The sequence below is a fragment of the Schistocerca gregaria genome, chromosome 5 (genome assembly GCF_023897955.1).
Source record: "Schistocerca gregaria isolate iqSchGreg1 chromosome 5, iqSchGreg1.2, whole genome shotgun sequence".
Lineage (NCBI taxonomy): Eukaryota > Metazoa > Arthropoda > Insecta > Orthoptera > Acrididae > Schistocerca > Schistocerca gregaria.
The window spans coordinates 348,643,050-348,662,809 of record NC_064924.1 but is presented as its reverse complement, the minus strand read 5'-3'; the positions used below and the strand labels follow the sequence as shown (position 1 = coordinate 348,662,809).

The 19,760-nt window shown below is 41.9% G+C and overlaps 1 protein-coding gene across 1 annotated transcript in view; it reads right to left on the bottom strand.

The window, feature by feature from the left end:
* LOC126273337 (uncharacterized) overlaps positions 1 to 19,760 on the bottom strand; it is a 443,662-nt gene that overhangs the window by 300,262 nt on the left and 123,640 nt on the right. Inside the window, exon 3 of the mRNA XM_049976884.1 lies at positions 10,801 to 11,056. Within this exon, the coding sequence (XP_049832841.1) occupies positions 10,801 to 11,056 (256 nt within the window). The remainder of the gene's footprint in view (positions 1 to 10,800; positions 11,057 to 19,760) is intronic.

Here is a 19,760-nt window from a genome sequence, read left to right as displayed (position 1 = left end):
TAGCCCCTGGTCACAGGAGAGCTTGTAAAGCCTCGTGTCAAGAGGACAGTACATGGTCACTGGAACAGTGATCCCAGGTTATGTTCACGGACGAGTCCAGGTATAGTCTGAACAGTGGTTCTCGCCGGGTTTTCATCTGGCGTGAACCAGGAACCAGATACCAACCCATTAACGTCCTTGAAAGGGACCTGTATGGAGGTCGTGGTTTGATGGTGTGGGGTGGGATTATGATTGCTGCACGTACACCCCTGCATGTTTTTGACAGAGGAACTGCAACAGGTCAGGTGTATCGGGACGTCATTTTTCACCAGTATTTCCACCTTCTCAGGGGTGCAGTGGGTCCCGTCTTCCTCCTGATGGATGATAACGCATGGCCCCACCGAGCTGCTATCGTGGAGGAGTACCTTCAAACAGAAGATATCAGGCGAATGGAGTGGCCTGCATGTTCTCCAGATCTAAACCCCATCGAGCACGTCTGGGATGCTCTCGGTCAACGTATCGCTTCACGTCTTCCACCCTTAGGACAAAACAGGAGCTCCGACAGGCACTGGTGCAAGAATGGGAGGCTGTATCCCAGCAGCTGCTCGACCACCTGATCCAGAGTATGCCAAACCGTTGTGCGGTCTGTGTAAGTGTACATGGTGATCATATCCCATATTGATGCCGGGGTAAATGGACAGGAAACAGTGGCGTTTGTGGCACATGTGTTTGTTGACGGTTTTCTCAACTTATCACCAATACTGTGGACTTACACATGTGTGTCGTGTGTGTTCCCTATGTGCCTATGCTATTAGCACCAGTTATGTGTAGTGCCACATTGTGTGGCACCACATTCTCCACTTATCCTCAGTTTATGAGCATGAGTGTACTTAAACCTAACTAACCTAAGGACATCACACACACCCATGCCCGACGCAGGATTTGAACCTGCGACCGTAGCAGTAGCGCGGTTCCGGACTGAAGCGCCTAGAAACGCTCGGCCACGGAGGTCGGCTGTTAAACATGTAAGTAACATTATGCCTATTAATGAATAGATTGTGGCAGCGCTTTAAATTTTTAAAGTCGATCAATAATTGTATGAAATAGCTAAAATCAATTTTTTGTTTCCCCTTGAAGCAGTTACATTGGCAACCTGCTACTGATATTGTGTGATACAGGTAACCGTCGTTAAGTAGCATAAATTCACTTATTTGCGTTAATATACGTGTATATACGTTACCGAGAAGGGATCAGACAGTGCTTGATGCTGAGTAAAAAGTAGTTACAGCGATAGAGATCTTCGTGCGCTGTTGGAAAAGTGAAATAATGTTTCTATAGCAGTAGCAGGCTTTTGGGTAGCTGTCCTCCCATCCACTGACGTTGTGCTACTTCTGCAGATGGAAGACTGCAAGCGCACAACTACAGTAATCTACCTGAGCCTGGGTATGGGAATTAGTTTACTTAGTGCTGGTCGTCCTTCAGTTGACCCCTTCCATACAATGGAGCTGTGTTCTAAACACACAGCTAGCCAACAAAAGTCAATGGTACAGTTGTCTGGTTATCTTGCTTGATGCGCTTTAGTTAATTTCTGACATCATGGAGCGTAATCACACATCTGGAGAACTCGTTGATACGGATCTGTGTTAAGTGAACGCTGCGGGAATGCCAGTGCAACTCGTCGGTGGTAAGCAGTAAGTTACCCAAACTGATGACTTCTTGTATCCTGTTATTCATTAGTGTCATAGTCGACTGAGAGAGGGATCGTGGCAACTGATACATATTAAGCACGTCCAAGAATGGCAAGAACCCCTCAATTTGAGGAAGAGGTTAAGGAATAGATAACTGTTAATCCAAGAACAAACATACGTACAATTGCTGTCCGCAACGCACATATACTCGTACCACGTGAGGATCTGGTGAGTTTTACACGGTGCTCACCTACATCGATTTTACAGTCAACCAGTTCACACTATGAGCTAGCCTGATTTTCAGTTCTCACACTGGTTCCTTCGTCAGTGCACTGGCTTTCACAATTTTCCAGACCTGATGCTGTTTACTGATGAGTCAACATTTACAAAATCTCCCGCAGTAATCACCAATGGGCTGTTAAAAATCCACGCATTACCCACAATGGGAGTTCTAGATGCGATTCTCAGTAAACATTTGCGTCGGAATTCTTGGAGATCACCTTACTGGATAGTTCTGAATGGCCTATGGTATTTGAACTTTCTGGAGAATGCCTCCCGTGAACTCTCGGAGCAGGTTCCCTTGCCATAGCACACTGGTTTGTGGTTGTAGCACGACGGTGCCCCAGCGTCCTTTGATCATGGAGTCAGGACATATCTCACAGACAGCTTTAGGCAGAGAGTAATTGGAAGGGAGTGCCCAGTCCCTTCGTCTGCGCCCTCTCCTGACATCCCCCAACCCCCACCCCCTCCACCCACAGTGTTGATTTTTTTCTTGTGGGATTATGTAAACACCCTTCCGTACATAACATCAGTACGAACAGTGCGTGAGCTTACTGCGTGCATATTTACGGGGTTTGATACCACTAGAGGGGAGCGTGTATTCTTAGAGAGAACTAGACAAAATACGGATCGTCTTGCATAGTATATAACAAAGTCGGTGGTCGTTACATTGAACATTTTCTCTACAGTAGCGAAGAAGTATATTCAGTTTATAGTTATTTTTTATACTCTATTATTTTGTAAATATCAGTTTTCTAAATTACAGTGTCTGGTAGTTCATTTAGCTTACCGAATGCGTAGAAATTGCGTAGTGTTTTAGAATTTTATTTCATATTTCTGTTTACAGAATATTCCTTATTGCAAAATGTTCCGAATTCATCCTTTACAGCCTCCCAAATTATTAAAACGTTATTCTCTAACACCTTCTACAGAAAATGGAACGGAATTAAACACAGAATGATTCTGCGAAATATTTCCATGACGCAGTCGTCTTAATTCCGAGGATCTTAAATTGTAATTACCAATCTGTGGCATTGTTCTTGGAGCTGTTCGGTATTTGTAGATTCCAGCTCCATTTGTCGGACCACATGAAAACGAATTGGACAGTCACAGAAATATTTTACAGAATAACGAAGTGAAAAACTGTACACTGTGATATCTACTCAGCGCGCATTACGGGTTTTTAGCATTACACAAGTAAAACAGAAAATTTTACTTTCTGTTAGGTAAGACCACAATCGCATGGATTTTTAGATGCTGCATCCATATCTCACCCTTTTTTCGTTTACAGTTTTGTCACTAAATGACTTTGTTGTAAACTGGAAAATTAGGAATGCACATGTAATTGGAAGAGAAAGTAATTTGTTTTCCGTAGTAAACAGTTTAATTTACCATTATTAAATACGAATTATGTGTCCATTGACTTGTATTTCCTTTCTCTCTTCCTTCGAAACACAGCTTTTTCTCTGATGAACCGTCACTTATGCGTCTCAGTGAAGTGACCAATAATAGTCCGACGTCGTAATGGTATTCCAGCAAACACGATACCATCTTCGCATCACTTTAATGACTTCATGATACCTCTTTATATTCATCAAACAGCCTAACTTCTTCTAAAACTGTCAGCATATTGGTTACAACAGAAATTTATTGTGGAGCCTTTTCGTTTTCTAAGAACTTGGTAAAAACCTCCGTGAACAATTCACAAGTCTCTCTCTCTGACTCAGTCTCTTTTGTTTATTTGAAGTTAGAATCGAAAATAATCATCGAATTTCAGGTCCTACAGGTATCATTCAATTTCGCTACTGATATATGAGGAACCTTCTCGTATAGGCAGTTATGAAACATTCTCCTCCTTGATACAATGCCGGCCTCTGTGGCCGAGTGGTTCTAGGCGCTTCCGTCCAGAAGCACGTGGCTGCTACGGTCGCAGGTTCGAATCCTGCCTCGGGCATGGATGTGTGTGATGTCCTTAGGTTAGTTAGGTTTACGTAGTTCTAAGTCTAGGGGACTGATGACCTCAGATGTTAAGTCCCATAGTGCTTAGAGCCATTTGAACCATTTTCATACAATGCTTTCACAAACTATTTCAACAGGCCCAACTTAATGGGTAGAGGTGATAATGAATTGTTTTTCAGATCCAAATGTTCTTTCGCAAAAACAGAAGAGTCATGGTACCATAGTAAAGGTGTGTACTAACCAGTCCAACCACTGCACCGAAATTTCAACTTTATGTTATTATTAATTGAATAGTACACGAAAACTATAAATTATAATCGCTGAAAACACAGTTTAATGTGAATTGTAAAGCAGCTTTTTTGTTATCGTTTTAGGATCTAGGAAACTAAAAACTACAAGACTAAGACACCATCTTGTGTTTTTTTTCGGTCGTTGGTCAGCGTAATTAATAACGTATATCTACCAAAACACATATACCCTCTGTCTGCATAATTACAAAAGGCATACAGTCAATGAGTATCTTTTCTTGGAGTAAGGCATAATCTGTCATGGGACAGCATGTTCCGGTAACAGTAAACATGGTAATGACACGTGTACAAAGCAGACATGTGGCGATCTATCCAAGTTAAAACTTCTAAAGTTATTACTGAAAAGTAGTTGTTAGCCCCGTTTCTTACAATGAGATAGTTCCGCGCTTGCACTTACTGGTGAGTCGCCCCAGGGGTGGATGACCGTAATGTCTTCTAGAATTTTTTGCGTGTCCGCAACGAAGGCGATGACACTGGGAAGGAAGAGTCATGCTGCAGATATTATACATCGTAGATATTATACATCGTAGATATTATATGGTTCTGTTCTAGTGACTGAGAAGGAAGTATGCAGATCTAGATGGCCTCTTCAGTGAAATGTAGTCAGCTTTGAGTGTGAAATAGCGGGATTTCATTTTTGGTTTAATTCATAACTGGCTACTTTATTTTCGTGAGATTGGGCGATCTATGTTTACATATTGTTAAGCAGCAATTTTAATTCGATATGGAATAGATATTTTTACAATCTGTAATGGTTTTGCCCAAGGTGGCCGCATGGGTAAGTGTATTCATTTGATATTTACCAATCCCCTTCTGTATCAGGCCCGAGTTTCTTTCAAATGGATATCGGAATAAACTCTCGTTCGCAGACGATATCTGGCGCGACAGCTTGTAGATTTTACCCCACGAAGCTTTTTAGTATTTTTTGTTTCGTGTCTTTTATTTTAATTTCTGCACCACCTTACACGGTTGCTTGAAAGCGTTAATAGAGACTCATATTTGATGCGATTTTCTTCTCTCCAAGATATTGTATTTTTACATCTTGAATTTTGGAAAAATAGACTCACATATAGTTAATGTTATTTCCTTTTCTGGTTGATGAGAGCAGAATCAGTGCGTGCTTATTCAGTTTTTTGTTCAAATAAATAGATGGATGTAAACTAATCTGGTCTCCACAATTGATTTTCCCAGAGAGATAGTGAAATCTCATCCCTCGTAATTGCTGTAGACAATCGTAAACTTATGGCAGGCTCTAAGTATTTTAAGAACTCTAACTTTCTCTGAAATCCTTTCTCCACTACAACCACCCATACAGTAATCCCAATGCTTCTTTTTTTTGTAATTTTCAGCTTCGTTAACGTAAGTTCAGCGAGCACTAACCATGTGGTGGACAAACTTTAATGTGCGGTTCAGGAGTGGATTTTAGTTGAGGATTGTGGAGAGAGACAAAATGTTATCAGTGGTCTTGTATGTAAACCGGGTTATTGTCATAGTAATATGTGTGAATATTTTTGAATTAATTTATGTGGTTTTGAGCTGATACATGTCATTTGCACTGTTTATCCCTACAAGAAATGACCTATTCACAAAAAAGTCAACATCATATGTTACACGCTTTTAAACTAATTATTTCAGTCAACCTCCAGCGTGCCTACCACAAGGATAGGTCAGTCATTAAATCAACTATCAACACAAATTAGCGACGCCGCCGAAACGAATCCAGGTAGTAAAACAATGACTTTCAAATCAACGATGTTCACCAGAATAAGCTGCCACTACTAGCAACATACAACATATCTTCTTCTCCCATTGTTTCAGCCCCGTTGCAGAAAGCTTCTTACCAAGCATTCTTCACTTCACGATACGTTTCAGAGTGACGACAAGTCTAAGTCGTTATTCATAAAACTAAATTAATTCTTTCTTTCTGCCGTGACGACTGTCGTTAGTTTCATAGGCCACTGTTTGCCTTTGGTCCACGTTCTTTCGTTCCCTCTCTATGGACGCCAGTGAAAAGGAGGAAGGAACTGACAGTTACCGATGTAAGTGTTCCATTGGTGCGCACAGACTAATGGCTCCAAATGTTTACGCATTTTTAATCTCTGTGGCACAACACTGATTGTGCGTCTAGTAGTTTCATCGATGGCCGCAAGTCACGGTACGTCTGTCGGCTTCCTTGTTGATTTTTGACCGGAACAATACAGTTTCTGAAGTTTCGCCGACTTCTCCTCTGAAACGGCGTGGCCTGCCTTGCTGAGACGCGAGGGCTTTCGGTGTTGACACAGCGCACAGTATTGGCGATGCTCCGACAGTATTACCTTGTGCCGATTCATTGACCCTACTACAAAAAGCAAGGTTGGTAACCAGCAAACCATGTACAGCACGCCAGAAGTGACTCAAAAATGAAGTATGGTGATATTGACGATGAAAGTTGTATATGGTTTGTATCTTTGTTATCAGTGCCCTTGCTGAATATGAATGTATTCTGTATGTGAACCGAATAAACAGATGAACTTCGGGTACAATGGAATACCATGATACCATCTGTCGATGGTACTCACAAGTGACAAACGAATGGACTGCTTCAAAATGTTCCCGTGATGCACTGTAATGAATTCAATTCGTCTCCAGCCATGGTGTAAGTGAAGGTGCAGAAAATCTGTTTTCATAGCTTGACAAATGTGTTGCTGTTAAGTCTTCGAAAATATGCAATAATTATTGAAAAGGTACACTAACGATTAATACTATGAAATTTATAAGTAAAAGAGTAGTTGGTCGTTACGTACTGCTCAGTTTTTGGCTTTGAATACAGTTGATTCTGTTTTTAAGTTGTTATTTCCTAGTTAGCGTGAACGCAGTATGCAATACCTGGTAAAATGTGGACCCATCGTGCGTGTGTGTGAAATCTTATGGGACTTAATTGTTAAGGTCATCAGTCGCTAAGCTTACACACTACTTAACCTAAATTATCGTAAGGACTAACACACACACCCATGCCCGAGAGAGGACTCGAACCTCCTCCGGGACCAGCCGCACAGTCCATGACTGCAGCACCATAGACCGCTCTGCTAAAACCGCGCGGCGGCCCATCGTGACTAAAGAGCTGAGAACGAAGATTAAATAAGTGACTTCTACAAATATATGAACGTAAAAAGGATCATCTCTATTACACAAGCAAATAATTGTTTCAGAACTTTGTTGGTATAAAGTAGATACGTTCTAGAATCAAATTATTTAGACTGTTACTGTACAGAATTGTAATTTATGTACATTAAATATGTATTTTTCCAAATTTACGTTAATATCTGCATTCTTACCACGCTATTCAATATTTCCTGTCTATTCCTTAATAACCTCGAGGGGCAACTTTTTCTGAAACTGTTTTTTCGATGGTTTTATTAATAAAAACATAAGTATTTATTTCCAAATAATTTAAGTTTCTCTAAGAATGGTTTAAATTTGGAGATATGACTACAGAGAAAATGGTATTCCATAATACCCAAATTTCCTCTAAATATATCCTCACAAAAAATATTACGACGGTGCACCATAGAAATATACAAGCACGTTTTTGAAAATATGACATCACCGCTTAGGAGGGCACAAGGGCTACCCCTTCTGGGTCATCCCTGCTGGGAAACCCAACCCCTGCAGATCTCACCAGTGTCAACACACACAATTCAGTGCTGCCTAAGATTAAATACTATTTTAAGCGAATGAGATCGTTTAACTAATAATTTAAAGGGTTACGTAATTGAAAACGGAGAATAAATGTATACATTTTTATGCATACGCCATACACATTCAAGAACACATCCTTACACTCAAAGAAAAGTACGGCAGTGTCACAGTATGTTATTACATACTGTTTCGCGAAATGAATATTAGTTACATTAAAGACACTGAAATTTTCCCCAGACGGTTGACGCTGGGTAATCACTGATGTAAAAAACAGGCGTCACCAGAACTCCCTCGTTAAAAATTACTCCCTAGTAACTTGTCCTGATATACCTCAGGCCGGCCGCGGTGGTCTCGCGGTTCTAGGCGCGCAGTCCGGAACCGTGCGACTGCTACGGTCGCAGGTTCGAATCCTGCCTAGGGCATGGATGTGTGTGATGTCCTTAGGTTAGTTAAGTCTAAGTAGTTCTAGGGGACTGATAACCACAGCAGTTGAGTCCCATAGTGCTCAGAGCCATTTGAACCACTTTTTTTTTTATATACCTCAAACTTTGAAAAGCAGTGCTATCCTGATCCAAACGTCGCTTTAAATTTAGTAAGTGACTGAAAGCCAGTTTTATCGTTTGAAGATGTGCCGTATATGACGCCTGACTGTTGTGAGCAGACGCGGCATCTGGAGTGAGTATAGACGTGACGTACCAACTGTCTGTCACAGACAGACGTGTAGCGAACATAGCAGCATATTGCGAATTAATGGGGTAGTCCTCTCTGAAAATTTCGAACACTCTATGCTTTTTTTGTTTCACATGTTCCAGCAGTTGTCTGCTTTACTGTACTATTTATATTATATTCGCCAGAAACTCCGTTTTGGAGTTATAAGACCATTTGTGAAAACTCCCTCCGACCACCATTGTCGTCCCGAAAGCCAATTTAGCAGCATATAATTTCAACCACGGCCTAACATCCATTATGGAAATTATGAACGTGTTCGAACTTGACACCGGACCAGACTGTTACAACTTCTGCACAAAAGCGGACCAAAAGCGTATCGAGAGAACACAGCAGCGAATAACGGAAGGTCCTAAATAGGCCTCCATGGCAACGAGGCAGATGGAGGTGAACCTCTTTACGATCTGGAAAGATTGCTGTGTGGTCCAGGGATCTCTGACTACAGGTATGTTTAATTAGACTACAAAGCGTGTAACCCAAAACTTTAAACGCGTTTTTCTCGAGACCGTATTTTTCAAATTGGCGGAAAATATAACCCGAGAACGGTAAATACGATTTTGATAGGAATTTGATGCCGGCATTCTAAACTGAGTTGTCTATCACCGTACGTAGCCGTTTTACGATGTCTTTAAAAGTCTAATCTCGTGCACATTTTTGTCTCGACTTTTCCGGCGAGGAAAATGTTGTGGCTGCAAGGGGCCCTCTCATCTGGTGCAACAGCTACAGGGGGGGGGGGGGGGGGGGGGTTGGATGGGGGGTGTCTGATGTGGACACAAAAATGATTTTTTAAAGGCAAGAGTCAAAGGAATGAAATTATATCATCAGATTCTACATTACTTTTTATTTTACCTGAAAGAAAATTACGAAAATCACCTATTTTTTTCACGCTGAAAGAGGGCTAGTGATCAAGATGATGATTATGGTGATGGTGATCATGATGATGATGGTGATGATGGTGTTCATAATGATGATGATGGTGATAATGATGATGACAATAATGATGATGATGAATGGAGTTTCTAGCGTGGTGGTTAATCTCTTTATCCTCAGAGTAAAGGAGCCAATAGGAGACAGTCATGTCAAGTACTGTGAAGCTGTCAGAAGAAACGACTTAAGGAGAACAGTGAACAGAGAGTATGGGTAACAGAAGATATAGGGCATGGAGAGGTGTACGTAGTGCACCAGGCCTCTCCTCTCTACACCGACACCAGCAGAGAATACCATAAAAAGAAAGAGAGTCATGCAATGTATTATGGGTGGTAAGGACAAATATCACACAGATAGATTTCACATTTAGGGATACAGAAATGGAGTTGGGTGGGAACACCCATGGTACAAAATAACAACTTCTCCAACATCTGGGTTAACAATTAGAAATACTGCTTAGGGTCAAGTGGTAAAATCTTTTTTCCGATAGGAAGATTAAAAAGAGAACAGCTTGCGCTTTATCAACAGACGGTATCTATTGCAATGACTCGTCAAGATCTAATCTACGCTGTACGTCGAATGAGTCTGTATATACCTCAAGGATGTCGCGGAAGGTTAGGGTCGTTCCATAGATGCAATGACGAGGGTTCTTTAGCCGTATTATGTATCCCTGTGTGATATTAACCGTCTTTGAAGTTGGTAAGGAAATCGGTGCAAGACGCACGGTTCTTATCGGAAATTACACAAGCGTTAGAATTTCTGAGATCAACAGTGTCTAGGGGAAATATTCAGTACTGCAGAGTTAAGGTTTCCAAACGCGTGGATGCTGCACAGGACTATCACAAGTGTTTGACGAGCATATATTATGTCACCCCTACGGTGGAAAACATAGCCAGCGATTTAATGTGCAGCGTCACAGATCGATTTCTACAATCTTTGCGATGAGGTAAATGCACTGCGAAGCATTCAACAGTCTGCATTCCCATGACCTCCGATTCCTCAGAGTGAAAGTGATTTATTTTGTCATTTGTTGACAAAAGGTACGCTGTAGTTTCTCTTCTCACAATAGCTCGCCAACAATATGGATTTTCTATTTTAGTTTGAGCGGAAGTATTCTCCTCTGTACCTTCTCTGAGTGTGAACGACAAGATGGGGCTAGTTACAGGCATCTTTGCTGTGTGGACAGTAGTATGTACGGTGGACACAAGGCTGTAGATAACAGGGAAGAAGAAGCCGGCTTCAGAGGCGTCACTTACCGCCTGTTGAGCGCTGGCCGGACTATGTAGGGGGACAGCTCTTCCCTCGTGGTCTCCTCGGCAGCCTCGGCGGCCTCCCGCTCTCTTGCGGTCGACATCTGCGTTGTCGACGGCGCCAGTGACGTCGTCTCGTTGTCAGGCGCGCACTGTTCCCGCTCCGGCGAGAAGTACACTTCTAAGATGGCGATGGTGGACTCCAAGTTGCGGCAAGTAAGTCGCAGCTGTGTGTCGTGGCAGCCCGTTTCGTGGACCACTTCTGCAAACAGAAAACACTTACTGTCAGTTGTCAATGTCGACTCTTCCAGGCCTGGGTAGTCAGTTACTTCATAACAGAACAACCTATAGAGAACATCTGAAATTTTGTGTATCAGGGCATTTAGGTTTTGTGTGATATTACTATCATCCTCAACGAACTCTGCCTGCTGTAGAATAATCACTGCTTAGCATGCTTTCCGACCGTTACCCATGTCTTGTGGAGTCCATACTACAGGTAACAACCGTTATTAGAAAGAAATGGCTCTGAGCACTATGGGACTTAAATTCTGAGGTCATCAGTCCCCTATAACTTAGAACTCCTTAAACCTAACTAACCTAAGGACATCACACACATCCATGCCCGAGGCAGGATTCGAACCTGCGACCGTAGCTTTCGCTCGGCTCCAGACTGTAGCGCCTAGAACCGCTCGTAAACAGATTGTTTACTTCAGCTGGCAACGGTACAGTTCCTTCCGCACATTCGTAATTATTTGGTTTTATTTAATATTTAACATAACAAGTAAAGTTGTAGAAGCTACCTAATGTATTAAAGCTATGTACCGAAGGGGAAACAGTATCTGGTATGCATCTTGCCTTTCGTGGGTGTTACTTTCGTAGCTTCAAGTGAAGGAATGGATTTCACGGACAAATTAATAGGGAGGACTTAGGTACTGGCAGAACTTAAGGGGTTAAGATCGGAAGGCAATCGTGTATTATTAGTCCTACACCGACGCAGGTTTAATTTCTCAGGATCGCTCCCGATATAGCACATTCAAGTATAGGGTGAAAATATATGACGGCCATTTTATTTCTTTGCAAGTCCACGCTGTGCTCATCTGACGCTTCAAATAAAAAAACAAGAAAGTGAATTTGAAGACCTAGAGATGTAATTGTCGCTCCCAGTAGTAAAACTGGCAGATTTGATCAGTTTGTTGTACTAGTGACGTACTCCACTTTTTTTGTGTATCATGTTTTAAATTATATTATGGTGCATCCACATGAATTTCACGCTACAAAATACTATTTTTTATCCTGTAAAACAGGAAATACTGTTTCTTCCGTTCGTCTTAATATACAGGGTGAGTCACCTAACGTTACCGCTGGATATATTTCGTAAACCACATCAAATACTGACGAACCGATTCCACAGACCGAACTGAGGAGAGGGGCTAGTGTAACTGTTTAATACAAACCATACAAAAATGCATGGAAGTATGTTTTTAACACGAACCTAATTTTTTTAAATGAATCCGCGTTAGTTTTGTTAGCACATCTGAACATATAAACAAATACGTAATCAGTGCCGTTTGTTGCATTGTAAAATGTTAATTACATCCGGAGATATTGTAACCTAAAGTTGACGCTTGAAACCTCCTACGTTCAGTTGCGTATTGTAACAAACACGGGCCACGGTCGGCGAGCAGCATCTGCAGGGACATGTTTACGATGAAGACCGTGTTTATGAGTGTGGCTGTAGTGCACTGTTGTGGTTTGGTCTAGCTGTCTCAGTGTCCGCATGTAGCGCTTTCTGCTATTGTTATACTGCATTCGTCTCCGCACGCAAACCAACTGTAGTACATCGTGTGATAGTGTAGCTTTGTAGGATCTGTGACCGTGGTGTATTCGAACTCTGAAAAGGCGGAGATGATACTCATCTATGGCGAGTGTCGACGAAATGCAGCTGAAGCCTGCAGGGTGTATGCAGAACGGTACGCGGACAGATAGCATCCAACGTGCCGCACATTGCAAAACATCTACCGCCAACTGTATGCAACAGGTATGGTCGTAACACGCAAACGGGTCCGTAACAGGCCCGTCACAGGAGAAGCGGGTGCAGTTGGTGTGTTAGCTGCTGTTGCCATGAATCCACACATGAGTACACGGGACACTGCGAGAGCCGGTGGACTGAGTCAAAGTAGTGTTATGCGCGTACTGCATCGTCACCGCTTTCACCCGTTTCATGTGTCGCTACATCAGCAATTACATGGTGATGCCTTTAATCATCGAGTGCAATTCTGTCAACGGGCATTAACAGAGAATGTGTTGCAGTTCTACCTGTTTTCCGATGAAGCGGGTTTCACAAACCACGGGGCAGTGAATCTACGGAACATGCATTGCTGGTTCGTGGACAATCCTCGCTGGCTCAGACAGGTAGAGCGACAGCGACCGTGGACTGTAAATGTATGGTACGGAATCATTGTCGACCACCTCGTTAGTCCACCCTTCATTGCAGGGCCCGAAACAGCTGCAACATACATCGCGTTTCTACAGAATGGTCTGCCAACGTTGCAAGCCTTGATGACTCCCGGCTTTAGCCGAGGACCTTGTAACGCCAGAAATGCATATCCTCCTGTTTTCATCTATTGTACTATAATTTTTTTCCTATTTTGTTACCTGAACATGTGACATATTTTTGATTGTATATATATATATATATATATATATATATATATATATATATATATATATGTGTGTGTGTGTGTGTGTGTGTGTGTGTGTGTGTGTGTGTGTGTGTGTGTGTGTGTGTGAATGTATAATTGGTTTGTGTTGCAAATATTATTTGGATTTTTACGCTGGGTCTTACCTAGGGAAGACTATGCTATCGAACGATTATATCGATAGGTCGTGTGGAGAACCAAAGTGTTTAGGATCTTTGGTAGTGTTAACACTGCCGCATGGAGCGCGGGCAGAGGAGGGTCTGGCTGGAGTAGGGCGGTGGAGCAGGTGTGTTGTGTGACGCTCCCGCGAGTTGCCGCGCTTTCGGGGTTGGCAGCATGTAATTGCGCTCGACTTGGTATGATAGTTTCTGACATGGTGTTGCGGACGGGTAGCATTAGCTGGCGCACATCAAGAGCCCGTTCCGCCTGGTGACCGTGTCGAGAAGAAGGCGCGCCAATGAGTGACTGTCGCCACCTCCTCGACCGACGACTTCAAACCTTCAATCAACCAACAAGGAAGACTGGAAGCACGTAAAGTTTTAGAACTGTATTGCAGATCTCAGCTTTTAAAATTGTTCCATTTGCCTCACAAAATTACAGCAACTTAGCATGATCCTTTGTTGCTCATTGTCCCAATTGCATTACCAAGCAGGTCCCTTCCTTTTCCGGAATGAACCCGAGTGTCGTTGAAATGCAAACGCCAGCATTAAAGTAATATCATTCCATTTCACTGCTTTACTTTCAAAGTTCAGTTAAGGTATTCATAGCTGGCTACAATCTTTAGATTTCACAAGCACAAATTAAGAGTGCGAGTTTTGTTACCATATTTTAGCTTACCTGTGACTGCAGCTCAGCTTGGTACGTACTATGTTTTACTATTGTTAATTGTTCAGAATCATTTAATTCAAGTTCAAAGTTAAATCTCGTATTTCTAAATTGTGTAGATTTTAGTTGCTTTTGAGATGATTGTTGAGGTAGCTCAAGACTAATCTTATTTTATTTAATTCTGTAGTGCTTCAGAAACAAAGTTCACTAAATTAACTTTCAATTTTTCCGGTTTTATTAATTCTTTTGCTAAATAAAGTCAGAGTGTAGCGAAATTTATTACTTCTGACAAACATTCGTCTTCACACAACACGTGTCAACCTTCAGTTGCCACGCTTTTAGTAATTATATGTGCAATAATCTGCCTTTTTCAGTTATGATAGTAGTTGTCCATAGGACTGGCGACCGTAATATCTAATTAACGCCAGTTAGTTGTTAACGTAACGACCCCTCATTGACTTTCTTTATTAACTTTACCCCTTTTCAAAATTAATTTCCACCAGTTTCATTTGCATTTTTCCTTTCATTGAGATATAACCCTTTCCTCACTCTTTATCGACAGATTAACCTCGGTGACGATTGCTTTTCCCAAATTTCCATTAGGTACACGCGGTTTAATTTTTCACTGTCATGAAGGTCGATAAGTGAGGGGGAGGTTACAGCCTCTTGGCAGCACTGAAATGGAATTTTGCGAGCCTGATCAGGGCAGCGTGGTGTGGGTGTTTCCTTTAAGGATTCTGCTATGGGAGCGTGGCTGAGAATCTTTCCAGCGACGAAACAGTACTCGCTAGTATTACATAGAAAAGTACCTACACAGTAAATGAGGTCATGAAATCGTACTTCTGGACGTCATGAGCTCTGTGGCACGTCATGACAAGCTCAACTTTTTAGCTGACACTGATTTTGGTAGGCAATGATTATATAAACTGTATTATGCTACTGGTAAATTAAAGCTGCTACAGTCATAAAGAATATGTCAAACAATAGCTCAAGTGTGCGGTGGATACATGGAGATGCAGACTGTAATGTAAATGGATACAGAATATATACAGTTTGATTATATCACTAAATCACATAAGCCAGATCTAAATGTATTCCGACGTTACATGTTGCATGACATCACCATACGATTTCCTACACCTTCAGCCATTTCCTAAGTGAATTTACGTTTAGATATGTAAACAATTTCTGTTCCAAACTAAGCATTACTCATTCTGATTGAAACAAGCCTCCAGTTAAGTGGGCATTAATTCAAATTTGGTGTATACTACACACACCAAGGGTACCACATAAACGAGCGGGATAATATGCTCTGATATCATACACCCTCCCCCCATGAACCATGGACCTTGAAGTTGGTGGGGAGGCTTGCGTGCCTCAGCGATACACATAGCCGTACCGTAGGTTCAACCACAACGGAGGGGTATCTGTTGAGAGGCCAGACAAACGTGTGGTTCCTGAAGAGGGGCAGCAGCCTTTTCAGTAGTTCCACGGGCAACAGTCTGGATGATTGACTGATCTGGCCTTGTAACAATAACCAAAACGGCCTTGCTGTGCTGGTACTGCGAACGGCTGAAAGCAGGGGAAACTACGGCCGTAATTTTTCCCGAGGGCATGCAGCTTTACTGTATGATTAAATGATGATGGCGTCCTCTTGGGTAAAATATTCCAGAGGTAAAATAGTCCCCCATTCGGATCTCCGGGCGGGGACTACTCAAGAGGATGTCGTTATCAGGAGAAAGAAAACTGGCATTCTACGGATCGGAGCGTGGAATGTCAGATCCCTTAATCGGGCAGGTAGGCTAGAAAATTTAAAAAGGGAAATGGAAAGGTTAAAGTTAGATATAGTGGGAATTAGTGAAGTTCGGTGGCAGGAGGAACAAGACTTCTGGTCAGGTGACTACAGGGTTATAAATACAAAATCAAATAGGGGTAATGCAGGAGTAGGTTTAATAATGAATAGGAAAATAGGAATGCGGGTAAGCTACTACAAACAGCATAGTGAACGTATTATTGTGGCCAAGATAGATACGAAGCCCACACCTACTACAGTAGCACAAGTTTATATGCCAACTAGCTCTGCAGATGACGAAGAAATTGATGAAATGTATGATCAAATCAAAGAAATTATTCAGATAGTGAAGGGAGACGAAAATTTAATAGTCATGGGTGACTGGAATTCGGTAGTAGGAAAAGGGAGAGAAGGAAACGTAGTAGGCGAATATGGACTGGGGCAAAGAAATCAAAGAGGAAGCCGCCTGGTAGAATTTTGCACAGAGCACAACTTAATCATAGCTAACACTTGGTTCAAGAATCATAAAAGAAGGCTGTATACATGGAAGAAGCCTGGAGATACTGACAGGTATCAGATAGATTATATATTGGTAAGACAGAGATTTAGGAACCAGGTTTTAAATTGTAAGACAGTTCAAGGGTAGATGTGGACTCTGACCACAATCTATTGGTTATGACCTGTAGATTAAAACTGAAGAAACTGCAAAAAGGTGGAAATTTAAGGAGATGAGACCTGGATAAACTGAAAGAACCAGAGGCTGCACAGAGTTTCAGGGAGATCATAAGGGAGCAATTGACAGGAATGGGGGAAATAAATACAGTAGAAGAAGAATGGGTAGCTTTGAGGGATGAAGTAGTGAAGGCAGCAGAGGATCAAGTAGGTAAAAAGACGAGGGCTAGTAGAAATCCTTGGGTAACAGAAGAAATATTGAATTTAATTGATGAAAGGAGAAAATATAAAAATGCAGTAAATGAAGCAGGCAAAAAGGAATACAGACGTCTCAATAATGAGATCGACAGGAAGTGCAAAATGGCTAAGCAGCGATGGCTAGAGGACAAATGTAAGGATGTAGAGGCTTATCTCACTAGGGGTAAGATAGATACTGCCTACAGGAAAATTAAGGAGACCTTTGGAGATAAGAGAACCACTTGTATGAACATGAAGAGCTCAGATGGAAACCCAGTTCTAAGCAAAGAAGGGAAAGCAGAAAGGTGGAAGGAGTATATAGAGGGTCTATACAAGGGCGATGTACTCGAGAACAATATTAGGGAAATGGAAGAGGATGTAGATGAAGATGAAATGGGAGATACGATACTGCGTGAAGAGTTTGACAGAGCACTGAAAGACCTGAGTCGAAACAAGGCCCCCGGAGTAGACAACATTCCATTGGAACTACTGACGGCCTTGGGAGAGCCAGTCCTGGCAAAACTCTACCATCTGGTGAGCAAGATGTATGAGACAGGTGAAATACCCTCAGACTTCAAGAAGAATATAATAATTCCAATCCCAAAGAAAGCAGGTGTTGACAGATGTGAAAATTATCGAACTATCAGTTTAATAAGTCACAGCTGCAAAATACTGACGCGAATTCTTTACAGACGAATGGAAAAACTAGTAGAATTCGATCTCGGGGAAGATCAGTTTGGATTCCGTAGAAATGTTGGAACACGTGAGGCAATACTGACCCTACGACTTATCTTAGAAGCTAGATTAAGGAAGGGCAAACCTACGTTTCTAGCATTTGTAGACTTAGAGAAAGCTTTTGACAATGTTGACTGGAATACTCTCTTTCATATTCTAAAGGTGGCAAGGGTAAAATACAGGGAGTGAAAGTCTATTTACAATATGTACAGAAACCAGATGGCAGTTATAAGAGTCGAGGGACATGAAAGGGAAGCAGTCGGTGGGAAGGGAGTGAGACAGGGTTGTAGCCTCTCCCCGATGTTATTCAATCTGTATATTGAACAAGCAGTGAAGGAAACAAAAGAAAAGTTCGGAGTAGATATTAAAATCCATGGCTAAGAAATAAAAACTTTGAGGTTCGCCGATGACATTGTAATTCTGTTAGAGACAGCAAAGGACTTGGAAGAGTAGTTGAACGGAATGGATAGTGTCTTGAAAGGAGGATATAAGATGAACATCAACAAAAGCAAAACGAGGATAATGGAATGTAGTCGAATTAAGTCGGGTGATGTTGAGGTATTAGATAAGGAAATGAGACACTTAAAGTAGTAAAGGAGTTTTGCTATTTGGGGAGCAAAATAACTGATGATAGTCGAAGTAGAGAGGATATAAAATGTAGACTGGCAATGGCAAGGAAAGCGTTTCTGAAGAAGAGAAATTTGTTAACATCGAGTATAGATTTAAGTGTCAGGAAGACATTTCTGAAAGTATTTGTATGGAGTGTAACCATGTATGGAAGTGAAACATGGACGATAAATAGTTTGGACAAGAAGAGAATAGAAGCTTTCGAAATGTGGTGCTACAGAAGAATGCTGAAGATTACATGGGTAGATTACATAACTAATGGAGAAGTATTGAATAGGATTGGGGAGAAGTTTGTGGCACAACTTGACCAGAAGAAGGGATCGGTTGGTAGGACATGTTCTGAGGCATCAAGGGATCACCAATTTAGTATTGGAGGGCAGCGTGGAGGGTAAAAATCGTAGAGGGAGACCAAGAGATGACTACACTACGCAGATTCAGAAGGATGTAGGTTGCAGTAGGTACTGGGAGATGAAGCAGCTTGCACAGGATAGAGTAGCATGGAGAGCTGCATCAAACCAGTCTCAGGACTGAAGACCACAAGAACAACAACATCATACACGACACTTCTTTGTATAAAAACACATATACTATGTGATCAAAAGTATCCGGTCACCCCCCCCCCCCCTTCCCCAAAACACGTTTTTCATGTAAATTATAGATTGCAGTAATCAATCGTCCTTTTTAAATTTTATCATGCAGATCTAGATTTCGGCTAGAAGCTAGCCATTCGTAATGCTAAGAATACCTGAAGTGTATACTGTTATGATGTCATAAAAAGTTACAAGTAGTGGCTTAAGTCACACGGTTTATGTATTACATACCACTGTTATTTTCATTCAAAGCATGTAAGTCTGCGCTGGAGTCATGGACTGTGCCGCTGGTCCCGGCGGAGGTTCGAGTCCTCCCTCGGCCATGGGTGTGTGCTTGTCCTTAGGATAACTTAGGTTAAGTAGTGTGTAAGCTTAGGAACTGATGATCATAGCAGTGAAGTCCCATAAGATTTCACAAACATTTGAACATTTTGAACATTGAGAACAGAATGGGCCGCTCCGTGAAATTCACGAACTTCGAACGAGGTGAGGTGATTGCGTCTCACTTGTGTCATACGTCTGTACGCGAGATTTCCACACTATTAAACATCCCTAGGTCCACTGTCCGCGATGTGATAGTTAAGTGGAAACGTGAAGGGACATGTACATCACAAAAAACAGGACGACCTCGTCTGCTGACTGACAGAGACCGCCGACAGTTGAAGAGGGTCATAATGTGTAATAGGCAGACATCTGTCCAGACCATCACCAGGAATTCCAAACTGACAGTTAGGCGGGATGTGAAGAAACTTGGATTTCATGGTCGAGCGGCTGCTCATAAGCCACACA